Here is a 27,521-nt window from a genome sequence, read left to right on the forward strand (position 1 = left end):
GCCTGCTATTGATCCAAGTGATGCACAAGGGGAGCGTGGTGTTACCCCACTATCCCAATTCTTCCTTCCCCTGTAGAGCTGGGCTCATCAGAAAGGCAGCTATGGGGCAGCACTGGGCAAAGCCCTCATCCCAACTGGGGTGTGAGCTGCCCCTTTATGCACTGTGAACCCCAGGCACTTAGAGGGCAGGGCTCCACTGGGGACAGTGCCCACGGAGGGGACAGTCCTTTGGCAGCTCCGCCTGCCCCCGCCCGGCTATAAGGGAGGAGGAAGAGGAGGAGGAGGATGCCGGACCCCGGGCTGGAGCACGGAGGGCAGCTGGTTTCTGCGGTCCTGCAGATTGGGTGAGTGTGGGCACAGCAAGGGGGGAGGAAAGGGCTCTTTGCTGTCGGGGTTGATCCCTCTCCACTCCTGGCTGACCCCTCTCCACTCACCCCCAGCTCTGTTCCACTATGGGTGCACGGGATGGGCTCAGAGGAGTGGGGCAGGGGGGTTCCAACCCCTTCCCATCACTTGTACAGCACTGAGCTGCTTCTCACCCAGTTTTTGGGCACTTCCCACCCCCTGACAGCGTCCCAGCTTGGCCACCCACAGGGACTGGAGCTGGCACCATCCCATTGCCCTTCCTGCTCTGTTTGGGGATGCTGGGGGCAGGATGGGGCCCCTATGCTCACACACCAAGGTTTACCCTGCTGTCCTGGGGTGCTCTGCCAGCCTGTGTGGGGAGGGCAGCTTCCCTTCTTGACCAAGGTTTCAGCTTTCTATTCAGGCGCCATCACCCCACCCCACCTTTTATTTCTCTTGGTTTAAAAACAAAATCTCAGTGTTCCTGTGTGGCAAAGAAAACAGAGTCTGTCCGGTACAAAGTGTAACCCAAGTCACAAGGAAATTGCTGCAGTTTAATTGTAAGGGTTGAGAAAGTCCCGAGATGTTCCCCTTGGCTGAGCTTTGTTTGCTTTGATTTACTGTCACATAAGACTGAAACTTTGAGGCTCTCCCTTCCTGGATAGAGAGGCTGAGCAGGAGCCCTGTGTGTGGAGCTGGTGGCCCTGGGCTATGGGATGTGTTCGAGGGCAAATGAAAACCAAGTTCTCACACTCCCTGGGCAAAGCAAAGTGAGTAGGAGAATACAGAGGTGTTTGCTGCATCCAATGCTGCTCATGAGCCAAGTGTGTCCGTTCCCAGCATCTCTCAGTTGGGGCAGCAGCAGTCATGCTGGATGCTGCAGAGGGAAGTGCTTTGGGGTATGAGAACTGTGCAGATGCAGGACTGTGTTGGGGCTGGTCCCTTTTGGGAAGTACAAGTTGCCTTTCCTGTAAATGCTTCAGTGAGAGGAAAGGAAAGGCTGGGCACACACCCAGCTCCGTGCACACCCAGATGCCGGGAGTTACGGAAGCGCTGCTTGCACAAGGCTGGCTGCTGCATACACAGCAGGGTGAGGGAGCTGAATGGTGGGTATGGGGCTGTCAGACCCCCCTGTGCTTCAGCAGAGCCAGATCCTGCAGCAGGGAGGGAGGCTGGGTCTGAGTGATGCTCCATGGGGTGCAATGTGAGGAAGCGCATCCTGCTGCAAGAGGGATAAGACACTTGAGGAGCTGGGCACTGAGCGTTCTGTGCTTGCAATAGCAGGAGCAGGATTGTGCTGACTTGGCGAGAGCAAGGAGGCTGCTCAGGGTGGGATTTGGCTGGCTCTGTGTCTGCTGTCTCTGGCCAAAGGTTGGCTGGCATCATCTCTGGGGCCCTGGATTCTCAGCCTGGCTTGGAGACAGCCCTGAGCCCCTTCCCACAGCTAACATGGCCCTGGGGCTCCCAAATGCCCCTCCCTGCAGAGCCCCACAAGCTCAAAGCTTTGTTACCCCATTGCTGGCTGAAGTCCTCCCTGCCCTCAGCCAAAGAGTGAGGAGCACTGAATCCCCATGCAGAGGTTTCCTGTGTAATTAGGGCGAACACCCACTAACTATTAATTAGACTCTGAGCTGAGGCTGGGGGTGATGCTCACATGCCCAGCAGGGCCAGGATGTGTCGGGTCGTGCCCAAGCACAGCACCTGCACTGAGCCCAGCCCCACACTTTGCAGGGTGCTGAGGGAGCGTGCAGATGTCTGAGCACAGGGACACCGTGGTCCTCGCCTACAGCGGGGGCCTGGACACCTCCTGCATTCTGGTATGGCTGAAGGAGCAGGGCTACAGTGTCATTGCCTTCCTGGTGAGTCTGGGGGCTGCTGGGGGTGGGGTGGAGGCCTGGGGTTGTAGGGGTACAATGGGGATGTGCAGGGTGCATGGAGCACTGGTGAACATCATCCTGTCTGTGTGCAGTGCTGTTTGTCCTTGCTGGTTACTGAGTGCTAATGGGGCAGAGCCAAGGGGCTGACAGAGGGCAGCGCAGCCCCATAATGCCTGCTTAGATGGGTGGAGCTCCTCCTGCTCATTCTGGGTGGCCACAAGCCCAGTGTAGCCCTGGATATACAGGCTGGGCAGTACCTTTGGTTTTGTGCAAGCGTCCAACTGAGCATTTCTCACTCTTTCAGGCCAACATTGGGCAGAAAGAAGACTTTGATGCAGCCCGAAAGAAAGCACTGGCGCTGGGGGCTGAGAAGGTACCATGGGGAGCTCTGAGAACCCCATTTCACAGGGGTCTGGCACTTCAATCTTTTGGCAGCCTTTAGGAAAGAGGAGAATAAGATTCCCCTCACCTTGCCATCCCCATAGCATGGCATAGGCACAGCTTATGGCACGGCTCCCATAGGAGCTGGTTGCCCCCCTGGCTGCCCTCCATCCCAGTGCTCCTTCCATCCCTACAGGTGTACATCCAGGATGTCTGCAAGGAGTTTGTGGAGGAGTTCATCTGGCCAGCAGTGCAGGCCAATGCTCTATATGAGGACCGCTACCTGCTGGGCACCGCACTTGCCCGGCCCTGCATCGCCCGCCGCCTGGTGCTGATTGCCAAGGAGCGGGGGGCCCGGTACATCGCCCATGGGGCTACGGGCAAGGTGAGGGGCTGGGGGGGGGCATGGCTGCTCGTACTTGCGAGGTGAGGCGTTTGGTGAGCGCTGGTGGGATTGCAGAGCTCTGGTTTTGCCGCTAGAGGCAGCCAGAGACCGTGGGAAGGATGCTCGGGGTGGATGCTCCGATCTGCCGTCCTGCTTTATTCCCAGCCAAACTGGGAGGAGGACGCAAGACTTGTGGCAAGATGTCCCAGAAAAGGACAAAGCCATGGGGCACAGCCATTGTACAGCCTGATTTTTGGGAGGTGCTCTGTAGAGGCAGGAGTTGGACTCGATGATCCATATGGGTCCCTTCTATCTTGGGATCTTCTATGCACCCCTCTGGGGGGGCTCAGGGTGACCCCATCACCAGCCGCCAGCAGAGCAGCTCTGCAGGGTGCTGTGTGTGCACCCAGGCCTCCTCCTCCCATCTTTCAGGGGTCTCCCCATCCCCATGCAGCCCACAGCCCTGGTCCTGGTGTAAGGCAGGTTTGGTTTGGGGTCCCTGGTGGAAGAGCCCTGCTGGAAGGAGGACGTTGGATGCACTCTGAAGACAGAATGGTGCACCTGCAAGACAGCTCCATGGCCACAGTGACTCCTGTCCCTGCTGTGCTGCTTTCCACACATCCTTCTCCTGATTCACCCAGCAGCATCCCCTTGAGAGCACCCACTGAGTGTGTCCTGAGCTCTGTGTTGTTCCCTTCATCCCTGGGCATCAATGCAACTCTGGGGATCTTCGGCTGCTCCCCAGACTCCCCCACCTCCTCCAGCCATTAAGGCACAGGCAGCCCTGTGGGTAACCTGACCCTGCACGGCCCCACAGCATCCTCAATGTGTGCCATCTGCGGTGTCCCCACTGCAGGAGCAGATGGAGGTGTTTTGGGCCTGTAAGGGAAATGAGTGCTCTGTCAGCTCTGCTGGCCTGTGTGTAATAGTCCTGGGGGATCTCACAGCCCAGTTGTAAATGTATCCTTCAGGCTGGGGACAAGAGGAAGGGGGGGGTCCTTAACATCCCTTAGAGCTGGGGGGAAAATGGGTTTGGTGAGCCCTGTTCCCCTGGAGGACACCCCTTCTAGCTACCTACCCTTGTTAGCTGTACCCCACCAGCAAGGGCTGATTAAGATAGAGAGAGGTTCAGAACATCCTAAGAGATGAATTATTCCTCTCCCTTCATGTAGAAGTTCATCCATAGGTTGGGTTTTCAGGGCTCTCAGCCCTGGGGAGCGCTGCTCTTGGTGTCCTCAGTGCCCACCATTAGGACAGTTTGCACCCCAAAACACATCCCCCTTGCTCTCTGCTGCATCTTGTTCCCTGTTCCTGGAGCAGGGGCACATCTGGGCTCTCTAGTGTTGCATGTGACATCATCCTGTGTACTGTATGCACATATATGCTCGCTGCTGTGTCCATGTGCATCCAGTGCTGTCCCAGGGACAAAGCTCCAAAGCAGCCCCCCATCCTGAAGGGGCTGAAGGATGCGGCCCCTGTGTGTTGATGGGGTGGGGGCACCTGTCCCAAGGCAGCCTCTCAATTCCTCCCTGTGTGTTTCAGGGTAACGACCAGGTGCGCTTTGAGCTCAGCTGCTACGCACTGTGCCCCAGCATCAAGGTAAGGACTCAGCCCACCTGGGGAATTCTGCTTTAACACAAGCACGGCTCTCCTTAACAAGCTGCCAGCTGCACTGAGCAACGTTTTGGCATTTAAGGGTGGGCCATAATGATCCTTAATTGATCTGTTTTTACCCCAAACACCACGAGGCCGCTGGGCAAACAGCACGGTGGCAGCTGCTGGATGATCGATGCTGCCTGCTTCCCCCTGGCATCCAGCACCTTGCGAGGGTCAGGGTTTTGGGTTACTCCATCATCATACGGGGAGATTGAATTTCAACTGGGGAGGAGGTTTAGGGGGCAGAGGGCATTGAGCCTCATGCTTCTGCTTGCCTCCAGGTCATCGCACCGTGGAGGATGCCTGAGTTCTACCAGTGCTTCCCTGGGCGCCGGGAGCTGATGGAGTACGCCCAGGTAGGAGCCATGGGATGCTCAGATGGGATGTGGGATGCTTACTGTACCATGTGGGCAATGGCAGTGAGCACTGCTACAGTGAGCATTGCTGCAGCACCCCACTGGGCTCTCCTGGGGTGTTTTGGGGCTTTTTTTCTTCCTGTATATATATATTTTTCCCCATAATTACCCAGCTGCTGTTTGTAACCCATTTTCCCAAGCAAATGGGTCCCAGCTCAACGACTTGTGTAACAGACAAAGCAAGCGCGCTCCTCTTTGTTGTCCCTTCCTTTTTGAAGTACAAGTTGCAATAAAACACATTAGAAGTTTTGCATCAGGTTTTTACGTGCCCACCAGGGTACCTTTCTTTTTTAGCGGCTGCACGGAAATGCTTGACAACTCGGCTCAATCAATCAAAAGGGAAAAGGCAGCTCTGTGCATACAGCAGAAAATTGCTTCAGTTTTTAAATAGCTGCCATCCAGGCTGCCTGGCAGCGTGAGGATGGTGAGGTGTGGGGCCACGGGAGCTCAGCACATCGGGGCTGTGCGTTGAGGGTTGTGTTTGCCATCTGTTGGTGTATTATGAAGGGGCGAGTTTACGAGGGCTTTCCATATGTTGCCAAACAAATTGTCAAATAGGGGAGTTATTAAGAGCGTGGCGTTTTTATTATAGGGGAAAATGGAACATGTGTTTTGGGTTTGGGTTTTGTTGTGGTTTTCTGTTTTAGCTGTTTTGTTTTGGTTTTTTTTTTTCCTTCATTTGGGAAGAGGGGGGAAAATAAGGAAAATGAAATGGGTTGGGGCCCTGCTCACATAGAAGAGGTTGAGGGTTTGCAGTACCTCTTGGCCCATGGCTGTGCTCAGCACTTAAAAGAAAAGGGAGTTTCCCTTCTTCATGCTCAGGAGATGTGGGCAGGTCTTCCATGCCTGGATGCGCTTGGGGCAACACAGTAATTTCTCAGTGTGAATTAATGAAGATGAAATGTCTTCTGCCAGGATTCAGGAGGGCTCTGTGATGGGGACAAGGGTCCTGGTGGGGCAGAGATCTGCAGCTCAGCCCTTGTGCTCCGTGTATGGCAAAGGGAGGGGGCTGGGAGATGTGCTGCCCTGAGGGATGGGGCAGGAGAGGCGTCTTTCCACCCTTGTACCCACTGAGTGAGCTGTGCTTTGCCTTCTATGCAAGTCAGAGCTTGTGGCTGAGATCCATTTGAAGTGCAAATGTGCTGCCTGCTCTGTAGGTGGGAGCGGGTTGGGGCAGTGGAGCTGCCTGGTGATGCACCATAGCCTGGGGTGGAGGGTGCCAGTGGTCCTGTTGGCTACCAGGACCTGTGTGATGGGGCACTGTCCCCACTGGCATTGGCTGTGAGGCTGAGCTGGTCCCTCTGCAGACCTGGGAGGTATCTTAGGTCCCTGCTGTAAGCTCAGGTTAACCATGATTTAACAAGCAGAAGGTCCTTCCTCCAGCTCTGTGCCAGGGAATCAGGGCACACGTGGCAGAATGTCCATGGGGCTGTGAGGACATGGGTGTTGTTCCCCTCTCAGCAGAGTATTGGTGCTGCTGAAGGCTGGAGAGCATCCCATAGTTTTTGGGCTGCATATCTCCATGTTATCTTCCATTTCAGAGGATCCCAACTGGGGATCAAGCCAATCTGACCTAGAAAATGATGTTCAACATTGCATCCATTCTAACATCTCCATCACTTGGGTTAAAGGATGCCCTGGTGGCCCCAAGGGGGAGCTGATGGAGCACAGGGTTGGAGGCACAGCTGTCTGTGCTGCTGGTACCCATGGATGGGGTTGTGCCTTTGTGTTTTGGGGGCTGAATCCATGGAGGCTGTGCTGGAGGCTGACTCACCCTGTGAACTTGCTCAGTGCTGCTTCACTTCTCTCTGCAGAAACATGGCATCCCAGTGCCTGTGACACCCAAGGCGCCCTGGAGCATGGATGAGAACCTTATGCACATCAGGTGAGCAGACAGCTCTGGTGGGGCAGGAACCCAGATTACAGCTGAGTCTCCCATTGCTATGGCATGGTCGTGCTGTGGGTGGTGGCAATGGTTTGAGGTGATCCCAAAGCTCCACTGACCCCCAGTGCAATGACATCATTCTGTCTTTCTCTCTCCCTCCTTCCCTGCCTGCTGCAGCTATGAAGCCGGGATCCTGGAGAACCCCAAGGTAATCGATCACGGCCGGGTGGCAGCTACAGGGCTGAGGGCGTCTCGTGTGTTTGCAGCCTAATTGGAAATTTCACGGCGGGTCGTGTGTGGTGGGGAAGCCCTGCCCAGCCCCTCCGCCTCTTGCAGCACGCTATTTGCCATTGGTGTCAATAGGGGATGGGCCAGTTTCAGGGTGACATTGGAAGGGGAAATGTCATGGGGCAGCAATAAAGGAGCAATTACACTGATGAGGTGCTGGTGGCCTCCCCAAGTGGATAGAGGAGTTCTGGCTGCTCCCCATGGCCCTTTTTGCTTCCTCTTCTTCTTTCTCTGGGAGGAAGTGATGACTTCAAAGTGAGCTACTCCATGGGACCACCACATTCTTATGGGCTGTGGGCTCTTGGTGCTGCACCACTTGTGCTCCGGTTGCTGGGATGTTCAGCAGTCATTCAGCTCTCCATCAGCACCAATTGTTGCTGGTCAGGAGCCAGCTGCTGCTTAGTGGACCCTGGTAGGTTGGGGACTTGCCTATAGCATAGGGAAGCAAGGATGAGGACTGTGGAGAGGGCATCCTGGCCCCACACAAGTTCTTCCCCCTTACAGCATCAGCACTTCTCTGCATCTTTGAGCAAGACCCCATATTTCTTCCCAGTCCATGTCCCTCCCAGTCTGGAATGTTGGGTAGAGAATGTTCCCTTTCCTGAGCATCCTTTGGTGATGGGCACATCACCATCCAACCATACAGGGAGGTGGCTGTGTGCTGTCACCACTGTCCCCTTCCGCAGCCCAGGATGAGGGTGGCTGGGGTGCCAGGCATGGTGGGTCCCCTCCCAAAGCCCAGAGACTGCCAACGAGGGATTTGAAAGCAGATGGTTGAGCTATTTTCTGCCTCTGTGAGGCCCGATTGAAGGGCAATGAGGCAGCTAATGCGGAGAAAGATAGAAATTTACTTGCTTTAACTTCATATGGCACTCTGAAAGAGTTCATTCAGTCCCGGGCACAACAATATCAGCCGGATGAATAAACCATTTGCGGCATCGATAGCTCTGCATCATGGTTTACTTCATGGACCATTTGCTTCCAATTTCTTCTCTTCTTGCCCCGTTTTTCTTGCTTCTTTCTCCACCCCCCCTACCCCCCCTTCTTTCCACACACTCTTCCTTTTTTTTTTCTTCCCTTTTTTTTTTCCTCTCTCCCCTTTAAAGATGACATTGCAGGACTAGCCCCCCTGCAGGGAGGGATAAATAGGAGGCATTGATACACTGCAACAAACTATTTGTCATTTGAACTGTGCTTTTAGGAGAGAGAATAAAAAGAGGACAGACTCGCACCGTAATGATGGAATGCAAGCCAAATGTCACTTTTATTTCTATTTAGTTATTTTATCTAATAGGGGTTTTCATAGTTGGCTTAGAAAATTGGAAACTACCTGACTTTGACTTCCAATGTTTAGTAAAGAGTTTTTAATACTTTCCATTTCTTCCCCTCCTCGTGGTCCCCATCTTTCCTTTTGAACTCCAAGTTTTCCATCATCTCCAGCGGGTCTGTCTGGTTAATAAGTGTGATCTGGGCTAGGAGAGGGCAGATGATGTAAAATTGAAATCTGCAGCCCGTGTAATCTGAATGGTTGGGGGGCACGGGGGAGACGTGCGTGTGCTGTGTAAAATAAGGGGAAAGGACAAAAAATATTCATAGAATATCCCAAGTTGGAAAGGACCCATAAGGATCATTGAGTCCAATTCCTGTCTCCACACAGGACCACCCAAAAATGAGATGGATGTCTGTGAAGTTGGGCTCAATGATCCTTATGGGTCCCTTCCAATTTGGGATGTTCTATGATTCTGCTTTGCCCTCTGCTTGGTGGAGAGGAGGCAGGAGATGGACACAGGAGAGGCCACTGTTGGGGATGTGGGCAGGTGACTGGGTTGTGCTGTGCCTCAGTTTCCCTCTCCCCCTTCCCAGCACAGGGGCTACACATGGGCACTTTTGGGTTCCTTCTGTGTTCACACAGGCAACATAAGGTAGTATCACCAACATGAGTGACAACACTGTCCCAACCTGGATGGGGCAGCAGCATTGAGGGAGATGTTTCAGCTTTGCTAAATTGCAATGTATTTTGCTTGCTAGGACAGAAAGCTTTTTTGTTATTATTATTATTTCTTCCTCCCTCGCCTGGTACGTGCTTCAATTCACTGCCATCACCCCAGCCTCCAGTGGCCCAGCTCTAAAAGAGATAAGATGCTTCTTTACTATAAATCTTGGGGGAAAATATACATAAAGGTTGATGCGCTTGAAATGGGTTTTTGCTTTGTTCCTCTATTTTCCCCCTGTGTGTATTAACCTCGAGGACACCATGAAAGAGCCCATGCGACTAGAGCACCTGCTGGGGTCAGCCCTCCTCATTCGTTTTCTCGGTCCTCATGGAATAAGCTGGGTTTTGGCCCCGCTGCAGCCCGGCTTATTCCGCACTGACCGCAAAAAAGTCGCACTTTTCCCTGCCTGACTTGCTTCTCTGCAGCTATTCCACCTCCAGCTGTGGGGGCGTCGAAGAAAAAGATGAGATCAAGTTGAGGGGAAAAATTGTCTGATTTTTTCCGTCCCCTTTGTTCCTAGGGCCCCCTGAGCTCCGGTGCTGCTTTGTGCCGTGATCGCCGCGTCCCATTGCTTTGGGAATGGGGATGGGTGCCAACCTGCTGAGCTTTGGGGGGTGCTGGTGATGCTGGTTGTGCCCATATCTGTGCCCAACAACTGTCCCTCTTCTTTCCATTTTGTAGAATCGAGCCCCCCTTGACCTCTACACAAAGACCTGCGACCCAACCACCTCTTCGGACATCCCAGATGAACTGGAGATAGAATTTGAGAATGGTAAGACATGCACAGAGGTTCCCCTTGGCACTGAGTCTGTGTTAGGACCAGATCTTGCTCCCTGTTGAAAAATGCAGCCTGGAGCATCCCTAAGGAGGAGGTGGGCTATACCCCAGCTTGGGGCACCACACCTTGGAGCGTGCTGGGGTTCTTCCTTTAGTGTGGGCAGTCTGGGTATGTCCTCTGTGGCTCCTTGTCCCATAGTGCTCATTCTTGTGGCAGTGGGACCCCAGTGACACCAGAGGGGGGACCCCCAGGCATCGAGGTGCAGTGGGTGCTGGTGTCGCTGTCCATGGTACTCAGGTGGCCCTTGGGGACACGCAGGTGACACTGACCCTCATCAGACTCCAACGAGGGGATACAGTGCTCCCACTCTTGCCATCCATGGGTGCCCCCATGCTACCCCATGGTTAAGAGGGGCTACCACCTCCCTGAAGCCCCCAGCACTGGGAGCCAAGCTCCATTTCCCCCTGATCCTCTCCCAGCAAGGCGGAGCCCCCATTCAGCCCCTAGTTAATTTATTTGAAGTTTTAATCTAATTATTAACTATTTTAAAGGCTAAGCAGCTTTCACCAACAACAGCCCCAACAATGTCGGCTCTCTGCCACGCGGACCCCGGCCAATGCCCCAGTGAAGGATGAGATTAGAAAGAGCTGGGGCGAGGGGAGGGCGCTGAGGGGGGGCCCTGGCGAGAAGCAGCTTAAGGTTCATTATTGCCGCAACTTACATTTAATAGCAATTTACAACTGAGTTTATAAACCCCTGGAAAATAGGGGGTTTAGGTTGGGGGAAACTGACAGAGCCCGTCAGTAGACACGGCTCTCGTGGGCGCCTCGTAATAAAGACTAGAAAGGGAGTCATTGAGCGCTGATTGGCAACTGATAGCGCGTTCAATGGTAATGAGGAGGGCAGATGGAGGGGAGATTAGCCTCCAACTCCGCGCAGCTTTTCTTTGTGGGCCCCGCAGCCCCCTTGTCAGCTTCCTAATACATTTATTGCTCATTTCACACTGCTAAAGAAAATGCCTCTTTTGCTATTCAGCACCCCCCACCCCTCCCAACCCAACCCCACTTGCCTCCCCTCCCACCCAGCACCTAAAGCTAAAATATTTCATCTATTTTCAAAATTTTCTTTAAAAAAATGCACTCATGAATTCCTATGGAGCACCTCACCATGGTGTGTGTGTGTGTGTGCACACGCGTGTGCACATCACCATGCCCCAGACGTGTCCTCCCCCCCTGCTGGCGGGTGGCTCGTTTGTCACCCCCCCTGGCAGGGGCTGGTGGGACAGAAGGTGCTGCGCCCTAAGACAATTGCTAAGCGTGAAATTCAATTAGTTAAGGGCCTGGTTGCAATTTCACAGGCCCTAAAAAAAAAAAAGAAAAAGAGCTCAAGGGGGAAAAAAAAGGGGAGGGGGACATTTTTATGGCCTTTTTATTTATTTATTTCACTTTTCTCCCGAGGAGGTTCCCCCCTCCCTCATTCCCCCCGGCAGCAGCTTGGATATGCCTTTTTAAGAAGTTATTTAGAGTTCATATTTAGCGTTCATATTTAACGCGCGCGGGGTGATGCCGGGAAGGGATCCCATTGCCACTCCATTCTACCCACCACCCTCCTCTGCAGGTGTGCCTGTGAAGGTCATCAACACCAGGAACGGAGTCACCCACTGCTCGGCCCTGGAGCTCTTCGTGTACCTGAATGACATCGCGTGAGTGCCATACGGTCCCCTTCTGTGTCCCACAGTGTTCCCCAGCTGGGATAGAGTTGGGTTGGTGTCACTGATGGCAAAGCAGCAGTAGGATGGTCCCTGTTGTGCCAGGCTTATGCCACCAGTGCTGGCACCAAGCAGGGAGTATTTATGCTTTCACTTCCTGTGCTCTCCTATTTATGCCTTCTGTACTTATTGTGGGTCCCAAAGGGTCATGAGCCACCCTGCAGACAGGGCAGCACCCTTTGTGTGCCTGCTCCTGCTACCCAGTGCCAACCATTCCTCTGTGCCTCTATCTTTAATTCCTTTAGAGGAATTCCTCTAGAGCTGAATAGGAATGAACTTTTCCATCCACCTATCTTCTCTTCAGGGGCAAGCATGGTGTGGGGCGCATTGACATCGTGGAGAACCGCTTTGTTGGGATGAAGTCCAGAGGTGAGTGAGTAGGTGGCAGCCCAGCCCTAAAAGCAGCCACAAAAGGGGAAGGTGCTGGTGGGACTGGGTTGGGGGCTTAGGTGTCAGGTGTTTGGGTTTTGTGCTGCTCCCTTTAGCTTTTAATTGGGATTTGGCCAAGGTGATTGTGTCTCATTGGGTTCACAGCTGCCTGTGCTATGGTTTGCACCAGTGCCACCAGAGAGCCCAGGTCTTGAGTGACACCTGTCCCCTGTGAGAAAAGATCACTAAATCATAGAATCATTGAATCATTAAGGTTGGAAAAGACCACTGAGATCATCAAGTCCCTTGATCCCACCATGGACTGGCTCCCTGGGAGGATACAACCACAAGCCACCAGTTCTGGTTAAAGCCAATCCTTGATTTATGCATACCTTTCTGAGGCTGTGGTTCACATCGATTTCCCATTAGGATCAGCTCCATCAGAAACCTCTGGAGGCAGCAGGCTGCCCCGTGCAGAACTGAGGAGCCAGAGATGGCTTGTCATCAATTCCCATTCATAATCATTTCACCCTCCTCATCCTGGCTCTTTTGTCTTAAATCTCATTAATGCCTAATTAGAGGCTCCCTTTCTTTATGCTTGCCCTCTGTGGCAGGGCACGAGCAAATATTTTGATAAGGCTTTGCTGCCTGTGCAGCACCAGCAAGAGACAGACCCCAAACCACAGGGTGCCAACCTGTAGAACTGAATTAGAACCAAAAGAAGGGCAAACAAAACCAGAAACCCAAACCACACACACGCATCCATGTGCATTAACATGCTGGATGCTGAGTAATTTGTCAAAATCGTTGTTGTTGTTGTTATTTTTCTTGGTTTGGGTTGGTTTTTTTTTAAGAGCCGCTGACATGCTCTAGTGACCCTTGCAGCATTTAATAATTTCACTAAACCCCATTTATCTGTCATGTTTGTCTGCCAAGTGATGTTGTCAAGCAATCGCTGTCGCGTTGGCGTGCTGGTGGATGAGAGCTCTGCACAGTGGGACAGGGATAATTCATAGGGAACCCTTAGTACCCAGTAGGATACAGTAGCCCTTGGTGACCCTCACCCTGCTCACTATGGGAAACCAAGGCACAGACACAGAGCTGGGGCTGCAAATGACTTTTTCCCATATTGATGCTGCCTTCCATCCTTTCCTTCACCTCCCGAGTCCAAGTGGTGTGGAAGGGAAAAGTGCATTGACACTGATTTTTGCCAGTCTCCTCACTGAGATCTGCTATGGCCAAAGCAATGAGGGTGCACTGTGTGCTGTGCTGGTCTTGAGCTGGGATTTCGGGGTGCAAATGAACAGCAGGACTAGCTGGAATTAGGGCAGTGTGTGCCTGTTCCCATCCTTAGTACCAAATTACCTTTCTGTCTCCAGAGGGAGCCTAATTAAGTGGAGTAAATAAAATCAGTGGTGAGAAAGCAGGAAGGAGAGCATGACCGCTGCCCAAAGAGCTGAGCTCTGTTCCTTGGGGGATTCTCTCTTTCCTCTCCCACTTTTCCATACCCACACTGCTTAAACCTGCTCATTTGTAAGGGTTTGCCCAGGGGTAGAAATTTCGGGTAGACCTTCCTACAGGCACAAGGCCCTAAAGTTGCATCCTGTCCCATCCCACCAGCACCGTGTGCCAACCACGCTCAGCACACCAAAACCAACAGCACGGAGGAGGACTGACAGCTGAGCTTACAAATTAGAAAGCAGCTGTCTGCGTGGCTGCCCCCCCTTCCCCAGTGGTAATTGCGGGGTGATTGCAGCTCCGGCAGCCCGCATCGCTGACACCTCTGTCTTTTTCCTGTAAACACGGGGAGATGAAAATAGACACTTGGAGAGGCTGTGAGTGTCACTCTGAAGGTGTCTCTGGGAGCTCAGCTGTCACCTCCCCGCCTGGCACAGCGGTCCCTGTGCTGCTGTCACCGTGTGGATGGGGCGAGTGGGGAGGTGGGCGATGGGCAAGGGCATGGAGGTGGGGGAGTAAGGCATAAAACCAAACCGTGGATCAGCCTAAGTGGGATGGAGGGAGAAGGAGAGGGGATGTTTGTGGTGCTAGTGGTGCACTTGGCTTTGTGGTTGGGGTTTGGAGCCCTGGTTGTGCTCATGGGGATGGCTTCAGTGAGCATCTGGGGATGGGGTCCCACTGGGACTCTCATCTTGGAGGACACTGAGCTTGTGGGAGCCTGGTAGGGATGGGGGATGGTGAATGAAGTGTGCGGGTTTCTTCCCCTCCAGTCCTTTCATTGAAGATCCCAGGTAATGGGGGGGTGGTCTGAGTGAGGTGTGCCCCATTGCAGGGGCAGGCTCCAAAATGCCCACTGACACAGCCCCGCTGTAGCTCTCTGCAGTGCAGGAATTGGGAGGCAGTGCTCCTGCAACTTTTATTGCAACCAAATCCAAAGTTTTTGTTATTATTTTGGGGAAAATGGCCTTGCTGTTCGATGTGCCAGCAAAACCAGATATATAGGTGCCACTTGTCCAGGGCTGTGCCATAGTGTGGGTGCCCAGTGGGGAGGGGACAATGCTTTGACACTGAGCTGTAGCTGTGCCCACCACTGGACAACCCCATCCTTTCCCATTGCTTTCCATGCTGCTGGAGCAAAATCCCACATTGTCTTTAAACACACTTTAAACCCATGGAACAAAGGGAGCGGTCACATCCCATCCCCAGTTTTCACACAACCAGGGATGAATGGGATGGAATTGGGGGGGTCTGGGGGGGCCGAGTGGGATTGTGCTCCTGGTCCCCAGGTAGCCGCATTTTGGCTCAGGGCTCGCCTGCCAGCCGAGTAGAGGAGGGGATTTCAGCCCTGTTCCTGTGCCCCGCATCGTTCGCTTAATTACAGGTTTTCAGCTGCAGACCGTTGGGCACGTATCTGTGGGGGGATCGGTTCCCAAACCCTGTCATTTAGCCTCGTCAGAGTGCCTCTTCAAAGAGGGGAATCTAGAAATTTTCTCCGCAAGGTGCGGAGTGGACTGTCTCGGCCCCAGCATGAATATAATGACAGATGCATTTTACAGCAAGCTGGGACTGAATGCGCTCGACCACAGCTCCTTCTGTCAGCCAAGTCATTATTTTTTGTCATTTGCTGACAGTTTTGGTCTCATTCGTTTCTCTCTCTTTTTCTGCTTTTCCCCCTGCCTGGAAAAATGGCTAGGTATCTATGAGACCCCAGCAGGGACCATCTTATACCACGCGCATTTAGATATCGAGGCCTTCACCATGGATCGGGAAGTACGGAAAATCAAGCAGGGGCTCAGCTTGAAATTCTCTGAGCTGGTGTACAATGGTACGTATGGACCCTGCTGCTATTGCTGCTGCCCATGGGGTGCTGAAGTGCAGGTGTGGATGGTGGGTGTGCTCATGCCCTGGGGTGATGCTTGTGCCCAAGGAAGTTGTGGCCCATCCATGGAAGTGTTCAAGGGATGGATGTGGCTGTGGAAAGGGTGGGAACTGGATGGTGTTTCCTTCCAACTCAAACCATTCTGTGGGTCTGTGATCTTGGATGGTGTTTGAGTTTCCTTCCAACCCAAACCTGTGGTGCTATGACCTTAAGAGCATTCTGACTTCCCCACCCTACTTGCTTTCAGGGCAAGTAGGCTCAGGGATATGGTTTAGCAGAGTTAGAGTTAGGGTACTATGGTTAGGCTGTGGTTGGACTTGATGATCTTCAAGGTCTTCCAACCTGGGTAATCCTATGATTCCATGTGGGGTGCTGGGAGGTGATGCCACCTTCTATGATTGACTGCTCCTGGCATACATCCCAGCCCCATGCTGTTGATTTCATTGAATCCAAATCATTAAGGTTGGAATAGACCTCTAGGATCCCCAGGCCCAACCCATTCCCAACATGCCCACTGACCACCTCCCTCAGTGCCACATCTCCAATGGCTCTGGAACACCTGGCAGGGCTGGGATTTGTCCAACCCTGCACAGTCACAACGCTGATTCTCCATCCCTTCACCACCATCCCCACCATTCCCTTCTGAGGCCCATTTACTGCTTCCCCTGCATCCTGGAGCTGCAGCAGGACATGGCTGTGCACAGACAGGAGCAGCAGTGGGGGTCTCCATTACCTTCCCTTCAAATCACAGCGCCCGCTTCCATTTGTTCTCTGATGCTGCATCAGCCTGTAGCTGTTTATAGCTGACTGAGTGCTGTGTTGCCTGTACGTTGGTTATTTATTTTTAGTCGAAGCCTACAGCTACTTATTTATTTATAAACACTCACTGTTGGGAAACCACAGGACTACAGGGCTGCTCAGGTGTCAGTGGGGCTTGTTCACCCATCCCCACCTCTCACAGACCTGCAGGATGTGTTTCTACTCAAGTGAAGAGCAGACCCTCACCCATGTACTGAGAGTGTCCAGTGGCTCCTTAGGGCTATATCAGGATGGCAGCGGGTGCCTCAGCTCCATCAGCCCACCGAGCTGGCCTTCCTGCAACACCTCATTATTGTCACCAGCCCCTGGTTTCAGGACAATTAGAGGTTATCATCCCCCTGTCCCCATTGATCCCTTTGTGCAGTGCTGGCTTTGAAGCCGCTGGGTCCTGCAGGTAGGGCCAGGTGCGGAAATGCCATTGTTGGTGTCAGGGGGGGATTAGGGCAGGGAGGGCTGCTGGGATGGATGGCTGCAAGGGGGGAATTAGTTTGCAGTGGGGGGTGAGGAGGGAGGGGGTGCTTCCTCACACCTGGAGTTGTCAGAGCAGCATTTAAGTGGCTGGTTATTATTTTAATGTGTCTCAGATTTATTTGTTGTTTTTTTTTTTTCCCTGCCACGGGGACGCAACAGCCTGAAGTCAGCCCTGACATTTGAAGAGTTGTACCTGTAGTGTGTTTGTTAAAAGGAAGCATTTATTTGCCCAGCTGGAGTGGAAGAAAGAGATCCCCGAGTCCCTTGGCTGTGCCATAGGGTGGGTTTGCCCCATGGGTCTGTGGGGCTCAGGCTGATGCCTTGGGGTGATGGTGAATGCAGGGATGAGGGCTCAACACTGAACCATCAAAGTGTCTGTTGCATTCAGGTCCGTGTAGCAGCAGTTATATCTCGTAAAGGAGCAGTGCACACACCAAGCTGGGGCTGGGCAGATCACAGAGTAAAGGATGCACAGTGCCCCAATGCTGTCTTGAATGGAGGCAGCCAACAAAAGCTCAGGTTTATTTCTTTAATGGCTTCAGCTTGAATCCCAGCTGGGGAAGGAAAGGTGAGAGGGCACCGGTGTGAGCAGAGCAGCAGGGAGATGGGGGAGATAAAGCCCAGGGATGACCTGAGGGCCATGAATGGGCTCTTTCTCTTTCCCCTTCTATCTCCCTCTCCATCTCCCAGGCTTTATTCCGGGTCTTGGGGGCCTCCCCGGGTAATTATCCCGCTCAGATACAGGAGATGTGCACAGGGCATGGCCTCTCTGAGTGCCTGCTGTGGCCTCACCAATGGCAGTGCCACCACCCACACCAGTGGCTGCTCCCCAAGGCTGCATTTTGGGGGATGTGATGCAGTGCTGGGGGTGGGGCCCACAAGGGAAATCAGAGCCCCGTTACTCTAGACAGGGTTGAGGAAGGTGAGCCTGCTGTGATGTAGGGATGTACGTGCTCTGATGGGCAGCACGATAAAGCCCCAGGGTCAGCCCTGGGCACTGATAGCTGGAGGGAGCGTGGGAGCGGGGCCAGGGCTGCCCTTGGGGCATCATATCCCAACAGGGCAGTTCCTTTCCTGCCCAACCCAGGGAACAGCATCTCATCCCTATGCTGGGGGCTGCAAACGGGTCCCCTCAAGCCCACATTGCTCCTGTGGATTGGGTTCTGTCCATCCACCTGTCTGTCTTCACCCAACACTCCCAGGTTGCCGGGCTTTGAGTGGAGGTTTTTGTAATAACTTAACAAAGCTTTTCATTTCCATGAGTGGAAGTTCCACACCCAGAGGAGCTGGGAGGAAAATGCCCACAGTGCCTTTCATTGAGCAGAGGATTCCCATCTCCTGTTGAGTGGGGACAGGACGTGCACGAATCCCCATTGCTCAGCACTGAACCAACCCATCCTGGCACCTTGTTTCCCTCTCCCAGCCCCAATACCGCATCCCTTCCCTTGAAAATCACCCAATGGCTTCCTTGCAGAACAGCCTTCAATGTGGTCTCCATCCGTGTCCCCCTGGCTTCCCAACCTCCCCACTCCCACTCTGATGGTGTCTCTGCCCACAGGATTCTGGTACAGCCCTGAGTGTGAGTTCCTGCGGCATTGCATCGCGCGCTCACAGCAGGCAGTGGCAGGCACTGTGCGTGTCTCTGTCTTCAAGGGCCAGGTCTACGTCCTGGGCAGGGAGTCCCCCCACTCACTGTACAATGAGGAGCTGGTGAGGTGAGTGGGTCTGGGGGCAGCGAGGGTCCCATTTTGTCCTATCTCATCCCGTTCCACTTAATCTCATCTTGTTTCATCACGTTCATTCTCATCTTGCCTCATCCTGCCCTGTCTCATCCCATCCCAGCTCATCCTGTATCATCACATCTCATTCCATCCCATCTTAGTCTGTCCCATCTCATCCCATCCCTCCTCATTCCATCCCATCCCAACCCACCTCCCCACCCACAGTGCAGAGCACCATTTCCTCCCAGCCAAGCACGAGCTGTGTTTTGAAGTCAATATCATTTTTCCTCCTGCTTTTCCCTTTCCTTCCTGTTGTTTTCTCTCTTGCTTTCTCACTCCCCCCAGCCCTCCCTCAACCCCTTTCAATCTCTCTAAACACTTTATAAGCCATAAATACACCCGAATGAGTTTAGATCAGTCGGAGTAAATGTCAAATTATCTTCTCTCTTTCTCTTCTCTGCCTTTTTTTTCCCCCTTCCCTCCCCCTCAAAATCAACAGCTCCTAATAATCCGTCCCAACCCTTCATTATGCTCCACGCTCTCACTTGGAGAGATTAAATGAATAAAGTAAGGAAAAAAAAGAAAGGAGAAAAAGAAGGGGGGGCAGAAAAAAAAAGGAGGATGGAGGGGGGTGGGACGGAGGGAAAAGAGAGAGGAGAGAAAAGCAGGGGCACTTATTCTCCCTGCGTCTCCAACCATTTTCCTTTTCTTTTTGATTTCTACATCGCTGGTTTGAAAGCCTTTGAGTGACGGCGTCACAGGAACCCGAGAGAAAGCTGTGAGAGGCAGAGCTGTGTGGAAATGCCTCTGCACAGTAGGTAGAAAGTAACGTAATTATAGAGCAGGTCAGAACCACTCGAATGAGCAAAAATAAAAGCACAGAGGTTTTTCTGTAGCCCGTCAGGGGAGGTAAAATCATTGTAAACTCTTTCCCCCCCCACCCCCCTTTTCTCTCTCTCTCTTTTTTTAAAGGTTTGCAGATTCTGGGAAATGAGTTTGGGGGATGAAAGCGGCAGAGATGGGGTCGGTGGGATGGGGGTGTTTCCTGGTGCTGCAGCACCAGTGGGACAAGGAAAGCACTGGGATGGAGCATCGCTGCCAGTTGTAAGGGTGACGTGTGGGAGGCGTCACCTGGAGGGGCAGATGTCAGCTGGGGGGACATGAGGGGCACAGGGACAAAGTGTCCCCAAGGTGATGACACCCTCTTTCCCACAGCATGGACGTGCAGGGGGACTACGAGCCTGCTGATGCCACTGGCTTCATCAACATCAACGCGCTGAGGTTGGTGCGGGGGGGTCCTGGTGCCCCCCATCCCTGCAGGACGCAGCACTGCCCTGAGCCCCAGCCGCCCACTGACAGCTTCCCTTAATTACAGCCTTCCTGCGCATCCCTCCTCCTTATTTTACTTGTTTCTCATGCTTCCCCCCCCAACTTAAATGCTGTAAAACATGCTGCATTTACATAATGGGCTCTTAATTTTTCCCTTGCCTGTTAACTGCTTTGTTCTCCCCAATGCACAGTGTCCCCCCACCCCTCCCAGATAAATTAATTACATTATCTCATAGGCAAAAAAGGAAAAAAAAAAAAAACATAATTAAACTGTACAGGCCTTAACAAACGCCTGCTCCTCACGCCCCCTCATTCTGCTTAAATTAATTGAATGGAAATGTGTGTTATTACTGTTAATTTACAATTAATTTATTCTTCTTTTTTTTTGTGTTAATCTGGTTTCCAGGCTGAAGGAATATCATCGTCTCCAGAGCAAGGTCAGCACAAAGCAGGATGAATAGCAATCAATGGCACGCAGGCATCCCTCTCCCCTTTCTAATTCCTTGAAGCATTGCTGCTAATTGCGGCGGTCATTTGTAACTGGAACTCCATCCCATAGAGGTGATGCCTTTGTTACAGGGGAAGAAAGTGATGGGACAGGGGGAGAAAAATAAACTTGTGATAGATTAAGAGCTGCTGAAGGATGTTTGATTGGGTTATGTCACCATTGGGATTGGGGGAGTGGTGGTGTCCCATAGGCTGGGTGATGGGACAAGGCAGGATTTGGTTATTTCTCTTTTGTCTTCATTTTGGTGCATGGAGATGAGGTTTGGGGAAGGGAAAATGGGGAGAACCTTCTAAAGTTTGGTTAAAGGGGAAAAACCTGAGGGTTTCAGCAAGGGGGTGGGACAGTGCTGGGAGCTGGGCAGCAATGGTGCCAAGGTTGTGATGAGGAGATGGAAAGGAAAACACTCCCATCCCACCTGCTGAGCTACAAGGATGGGGATGAACCCAAAGGTCGGCATCCCCTGCCCTGTGCCATCCAAAGGGATGACATTGTTCAGCCCCAATGGCCGCATGGGGACATCCAGGCGTGCCCTGCTGCCGAGCTGGCGAGCGTGACAAGCTCTGACATCACTGCTGGGAAAATAACATGTTATTTTCCCAGCTTGGATGTTACTTTCCCTGCTATTACTGGCAGCTACCATCTTGGGAGGAGAAAGCAGTGGAAGGCTGTCAGGAGAGGGGGATGAATGGGTTTCTGGGCTGATGGAGCCTGTCTGACCCACATGGGGTGATGGGAGATGCTGTGCTCCATTGGTCACTGCTGTAGGGTGAGGACATATGGGGCTGTGACCTGTCCTGGGTGCTTTTGGTGTGAGAGCAAAGAGGTAAAGGGAGCATAATGGGGAAGCAGAGCGTGACAGCACTGAAAAGCCAGCTCAGACCTGGTGCAAGCTTTGCAGGGGAATGGGCTCTTGGAAGTCATGGGATCACAGGATAGAGGAGACCCTACCATCCACTTGCCCTTTGCACTGAGCACAGCCGTGTAGGGCTGATGTGATGGGTTGCTGTGAGTCAAAGTCCACATTTAATTGCTGTACCACTTTAATTACCATCAGTCCTTCTCATCCCTGTGCTTAGTTTCTCTTGATGGACACCCAGCATCACCCCATCCCTGGTGGGGCTGAGCACCATGCAATGGCATGGTGAGCAGCGCAATGCACCCACACCACCCAGGAGCTCCCCAGCTGAGCCATTATGGGATGACATTTTGGACACCCCATCTACACCATTCTCCCCTGCCTGGACACCAGTCACCATGTGCCCACATGTCGTGGGGCTGCTCTGCAACCCTGCCAGGCTCCAGGGAAGGGCTGGTCCGGGGTCACCGCAATCGATATCTCATCTGCAGGCTCTCCTAGCGGAAGTGATGGTATATTGGAACATGGTAATGGGTCTTGTCTAGTGGAAAAGGCTAATCTTCCCCAGCTGTACAGGATCTCCGCAGGTGTCCTCGGCTCTCCCTGCTGCCACCAGCCCTGCAGCAAGCCAAGGAGCACGCGTGGCTCTTTAAAGCTGCAGCAGTCCAATTTACTGCAAGGGACTGTCCCACTTTGAGCCCTGTAGAGAGGTGGCCCAGGGGCTCTGCAGTGCAGAACCTGCACCTGGTGTGGCACCACCAGCCAAAGGACCATGCAGCATTGGTGGAAGTGGCAGTGCATGTTTGCTTTCTCAATGCAGAGAAGGTGACATCTCCTCCAGTTCTGCTCCCCAAGGATGTCATCTCTGCAGGAAGAAGGAGGAGGAAAGTGTGGGGACAGTGCCAGGAGCACCACCTGCAAGCGTAGGTGAGAGGCAAGTGTGTGTCACAGGGAAAAGCAGAGGCGAATGAGCTCCTAGCTGCTGAATTGCCTTCGTTGGCAACGTGCTCATTGCCTGGGATCACCCCATGAGGACTGCTCAGCCCGAGGTGCTGCTCATAGGTTTACTCAAGGGTAACTTGCTCCAGTGGGGATCCCTGGGGCTGGGGAGAGCAGGAGAAGAAAGGGGCAGCCCAGGGCAGCTCAGCTCCCAGTGTTCTGTACATGCCTGCTTGGACCTGACTTTTAAAAGCCGCCCAGCCAGCGCCGGCTATTGCAGCCTGCTGCATCACTATGGCAAAATCAATTTTCCTGTTTCTCTGAAGGTAATTACTGGGTTTAAGGTTTAATATGCACGTGGATTTTAGAGAGAGCATTGCTAAAAACAGCTCTGAATAACACACAGGGTTGGGCAGCGTGTCCTGGGGGGGTCAGATGTGCACCATGATGTGCAGAGCCCTCGGATGCTGACTGCACAGCTTGGGGGGGCATCACAGCAAGGAGCATGATCAGATCCCATATGGATTGTGCCAGAGATCCCATTCATTTTGTTGCAGAATAAGAACAGATGGGTGTTAGGAGGAATCTGGTGGGGAACAAGGAGGCTGTTGGGGTTGTGCTTAGTTTTAATTTCTTTGAGTGGAAAATGGGATCCTTCTGTCCATGCAGGGAAATGGGACTTCATGTCCCTATCTGCAGGGTGGATGGGAGGGAACTTTCACCTTTCTTAATAGAGGGGATAAAAACACCTGTGCAGTTTGGAGCAGGTTGCTGTGAGGATGCTGTGCCACAGGGCAAATCAGAGCACTCCGTGTGATGGGTGTTTGCTTCCAATTTCCCCCTGGAGATTCAGCTCCAAATGGTTAAAGGGGCCCATCCTACAGCTCACAGAGCCACAGCACTGCAGTGTTTGTGTCTCTCCAAGGGAAAACCATCCTCTGGTGAGGTTGGGAGCCGCCAGCCGCCAGCTTCCCAGGCTGGGGGGGAGATGATTGCCTTTGTAAACCCCTTAACAAGGTGGCTTTGTGTCCCCGTTTAACAAGAAGCGCCCTTGCTCCTTCCCTGGGAGGTTCCCAACAGTGGTGTGGAGGTCCCTGAAAGCCAGCTTTATGCTGCTGGGGGCGGTGGGGATCAGAGGGACACAAGGGCCCTTCTGCACACCCGTGACAAAAGGCTGCCCCAGGGGGACAGGGCGTCAAAGCATGGCCGGCTCGGGGGAGACAAGGGACCCACAGATCTGCTGCCCAGTGCCCATCTGGTCACTCCATCACAACGGCCAGGGGGGTCCTCCTTGGTGCATCCCCCCACCAGAGTAAAGCAGTGGGAAAGGGGTTGGGAAGGGACAGGTATTTCATATTAGCTGGCAGTAATTGGATCTGCAGGAGATGAGGGCTGAGAACCGGGATCTGGCCCATCCCTGTGCACTGAATGGCACAGTAAGGCTGGGGAAACTTTGTGATGCCAATGGACCAGTTGCCCCCACTGCCAGAGCATGACATGTGCATTGGAACAGGGACTGCTGGGGAGTTGTACTCGGCCACTGGGACACCTCTGTCCTGGCAGAGACATTGTCCATCCCATGCCAGCCTTTGGGTCCTATGTCTGGGAGTTCCCACTCATCCCCTCACATCCCCCCTTCCCGTCCCCCTCCAAGCCATCTGCCCTATGCCCCACTCCCAGATTTACTGTCACGCATTAAAACTTTTATGCCTTAGCACCAGGGTCAGCATGTCACAGCTCATCGATTGGTTTTACCTCCCCTTGGCAAAAGCACTTTGGCCCCAACCCTTCAGCATTGCATGGGGCATCCCAATGCTCCCTTGGCCCATCTCAGTGTCTCAGCTGAGCTCCATGACCCCAACATCCAACACCTCCCCCAGGTCAGGTGCACTTGGTGTTTCCATGAGACCCTGAGGGCACAAGGATGGTGCTCTGCTTGTTTGCATGACACCACGCCTGGTTTAGTGTTTGCCCCCTCCACTCTGAGTTGGGTTTCAGCTCAGAGAAGGGGTTTGGGGCTTTCCTTATTGCAGCACATTAGTGGCTCCCGGGGAGATGTGTCCAGCTGCCAGCCTGGGTAGCAAAGGGAGAAATGAGATGCTGGAGCTGAGGTTGCAGGGAAAGCAGGGGCAGGGGCTTGTGTCTCTTGATGCTGGGCAAGGATTTGGTGTTTTAACCATTGTGTATGATATGGTGCATGGTGCCTTGTAGATGACCACATTGGCTGAACATTCCCAAGCAGCAGCTTGGGACAGGGCTGGGATTTCACCCTCCAGCCTATCCTCAAGAGGACTCTTCCATCCCTATTGGCGCTATGGGAATCAGGGCAGAGAAGACAAGGCTAGCAGTGTGCCTCCATGCCCTGCTGCCATGCCCAGAACCATCCATGGTGTCAACTCCAGCCCTGCCACCATGTGCCTGGCACAGGTCCCCATGTTCACATGCTGGGTAGCCCAACAAGCACGCATGGCCCTCGGCAGCTCTGCCTTTTGCTTTCAGCATCTCCCTCTCACTATTTATTGGTGACTTTTGTCCTTGGCCAGCTTAGCAGCTGAAAGAGGCTGTATTATATCACACGTAGGCAGCTCCTGGGGGGAGAGGGCCGTGCTTTCTGCTGGAACAAAGCGCGGGTTGGCTAATTCCCCTCTCCTCCTGCAGCACCCGGGTCCCATCTGGTTGACACAGTTTGCTGCAGTGTCTCCTGCTATTAAGCCCCCACTTGCCTGTTTGAATCCTTGGCGCTCCCCCCGCCCCATGCCCTCGGCCCCTTTTTTCTTGCTTTATCTTTCATTTTCCCCTTAAGCTGGGCAGAACTTGCTTAATAGAGTGATGTCAGATGTGTGCAAACCAGACCAATAAAACCTAATGCATCCCCCCCTTTGTCTGCCATCCTCTCCAACGCCTAACATTTTCCACTCAGAAAGCCACTTAAAACACATCAGCAACAATCCCTCACAAAACAGCCACTTGTTGGCTAATTGTGCTGAGTACCTGCGCACACTGCTGCTGCTCTCCTGCTGGGAGGGTGGGAAGCTGCCACAGCACTGGGCTCCTTATGGGGCAAGGGATGTTCAGAACCCCATCGTCCATGGGACCAGCCCTATGGGGAGGAGTGTGGGATGGAGGTTCACTGGGGGAGTCAGGATGGGGAGCTTTTGCCTTGGGACAAAGATGCTGGTTGCTGGAGATGCTCTGTGATGGGGTTGAGGTGGAGGGGATTGACCTTTTGCCTAATGGACCATCCAAAAGTCCCTCCCCAGGGATGCTTTGGGTCTATCATTGTGAAATATGGGGAGAACACATTGACAGGTGTTTAATCTCTCCCCTTCCATCCCCGTGGGAGAGAGTGTACCTCTGCCTGTGTCCCCTGTGCCACAGCATCCCCCATCCATCCATCCTGTGAGCCCTCAGCACATCTCGATATGCTCCCAGAGCTGCATTACTTTCCCTGCCAGAAAACTTTGGCAGATTTTCACACTGCCATCCCCTGTGGCTGGTGGCACAGCTCGCAACCACGGCGCTGGGCAGGCAGCCCAGAGCCCCCCCGGCGAGCACACCTGCACTGGTTCACCTGCGTATATAAATGTCATACAGGCAGCACAGCACAGGGAATGCAGCCAGCAGAGGCTCTGCCTTTTCACTTTCCTCACAGGGAGCCACGCTGCAGTGTTGGTTTAGTCCCAATCCTGAGCTCTGCCACCTGCCTACAGCCATAGAGCGATGGGGGAGGGATCCACAGGTTGCCATCCGCTCCCCATATCCATGCTTTGGGGCACAAGGACACAGCACCCTGCAGTGGGGCAGGAGGTTTCCATGCTCACCTGGGCAGTGAGCTGTGCCAGGGGAAGAAAGGGTTAAACAGAGGCAGCAAAAATCAGAGGATTACAGGTTTGTTGCCGGACTGTCCCATCTGTCACCAGCACAAAGACGAGCCTGGTCTGGGGCTGGGCTGTCAGCAAGGAGCCCACCACTACATTAGGACTCCATTAGGGGAGACTTGTGGTGGGAAATGGCAGCTGTCAGGGCACTATCATTTCTCCTGTAATTCCCTGTGCTCGCTTCTTCACTGCACTTAAATAGCAGGTCTACCTATTGGGCCAATTTTTTCTCTTCCTGCTGCTCCTCTTCCTGCTTTAAAGCTGCAGCTCCCTGCTCAGGCAGGTCCTTGTCTTGATGCCACCATGTTTCACATCCTTCACACCTTGGCTGGTGGCACCCAGTCCAGCTGACCGTGGTCCTGCATAGGTGCAACCCACAGCATCCCAACCTTCCCACAGCGGGGGACATCCCTGCTTTGATTGGTTTCTTACACGGGGTTAGGACAACATGATGTTGACATGGACTGCTGCTGCTGCTGCTGCTGCCCTACCCTTGGTGCACCCAACCTAAGCTGCAGAAGGACCTCAGTGCTGCACCCAGCAAGGGGGGATGGGACCTCCTTGACCATGGGCTGTGCTGGAGCAGGATTTTCCCTCCCATAATATGGTACACATGTCCTGGGGACAACAAGGTGTACCCATGGGACAAAGTGACCTGGACCTGCAGGGTCTCACTGTGCTGGGGACCCTTTTCCATCCCGGCTCCTCCCTGGCTCTGAAGCAAGCAATCAAAACAAACACTTCTGCTGGAAAGGGCACCACGGTGGTGCTGGAAATAAATAACTAATTTCTCCCTCTATGATCTCAAGGAGCAGGAGAGGCGTGAATAGCAGGGCCTGGTGTCGGGCTGACTGGACTCCCCGGTGCGGTAATTCAAAGGATGACAAACATAAGCCAAAGAAAAATGTTGAAAAATGGGCACTTCCTGCAGCCCTGAGCAAAGGAGCTATTGCAGGGTTTGGAAATAACGAAGGCAAAAAGAGGGAGAGGGGGGAATTTTCTCATTGAGACCAAGTGAAGTGCCAAACAAGCTGCTATTACGGTGGCTTTGAGAGGCACAGGGAGGGGGCACTCGGGGGAAGGAAAGAAGGGAGAGGGAAGGGGGAGAGGACTCAGGGAAAGGTGAGAGTGAGGGAGAGGACAAGGGGGATGTAAGGAGCAAAAGGTGCAAGGTGGGAGATGGAGATAAGAACAGGTGGTGCAACAGTGGCAGGGCAACCACATGCCATGTGCCATTCCCTGTGTCTTATATCCATTCCCATCCCTGTCCCTGGCCCCCTCCAGCCCCCGCACCCATCAGCACCAAAAGGAAAAAGAGAAAAAAATAAAAAATAAAAAAAGAAGAAAAAAAAAAAGAGAGATGGAAAGAAGCAAAACAAAATATCTCCAGTTGTCGAGACAAGGGGAGAAAAATAGAGGCAAACATCCATAATTTTCTCTGTGGGGCTTTGCAGTAATTGAGCCATTTGGATAAAAATAAAGGCAGCAGGCCCTTTAGGTAAGAGGGGCTTTTGCAATCCA

At 53.1% G+C, this 27,521-nt stretch overlaps 1 protein-coding gene across 1 annotated transcript; it reads left to right on the plus strand.

Moving 5' to 3' along the window:
• Positions 1-216: 216 nt before the first annotated feature.
• On the plus strand, positions 217-20,451 carry ASS1 (argininosuccinate synthase 1). Its single transcript, XM_015879377.2, has 15 exons — positions 217-344; positions 2,077-2,204; positions 2,527-2,595; positions 2,800-2,988; positions 4,531-4,587; positions 4,926-5,000; positions 6,875-6,945; positions 7,123-7,153; positions 9,909-9,999; positions 11,623-11,707; positions 12,078-12,142; positions 15,294-15,425; positions 18,328-18,484; positions 19,706-19,771; positions 20,226-20,451. The coding sequence occupies exons 2-15, from the start codon at positions 2,097-2,099 to the stop codon at positions 20,278-20,280; spliced, it is 1,251 nt and encodes a 416-aa protein (XP_015734863.1). The 5' UTR covers positions 217-344; positions 2,077-2,096; the 3' UTR covers positions 20,281-20,451.
• The last annotated feature ends 7,070 nt before the right edge of the window (positions 20,452-27,521 follow it).

Source organism: Coturnix japonica, chromosome 17 (genome assembly GCF_001577835.2).
Source record: "Coturnix japonica isolate 7356 chromosome 17, Coturnix japonica 2.1, whole genome shotgun sequence".
Taxonomy (NCBI): Eukaryota; Metazoa; Chordata; class Aves; order Galliformes; family Phasianidae; genus Coturnix; species Coturnix japonica.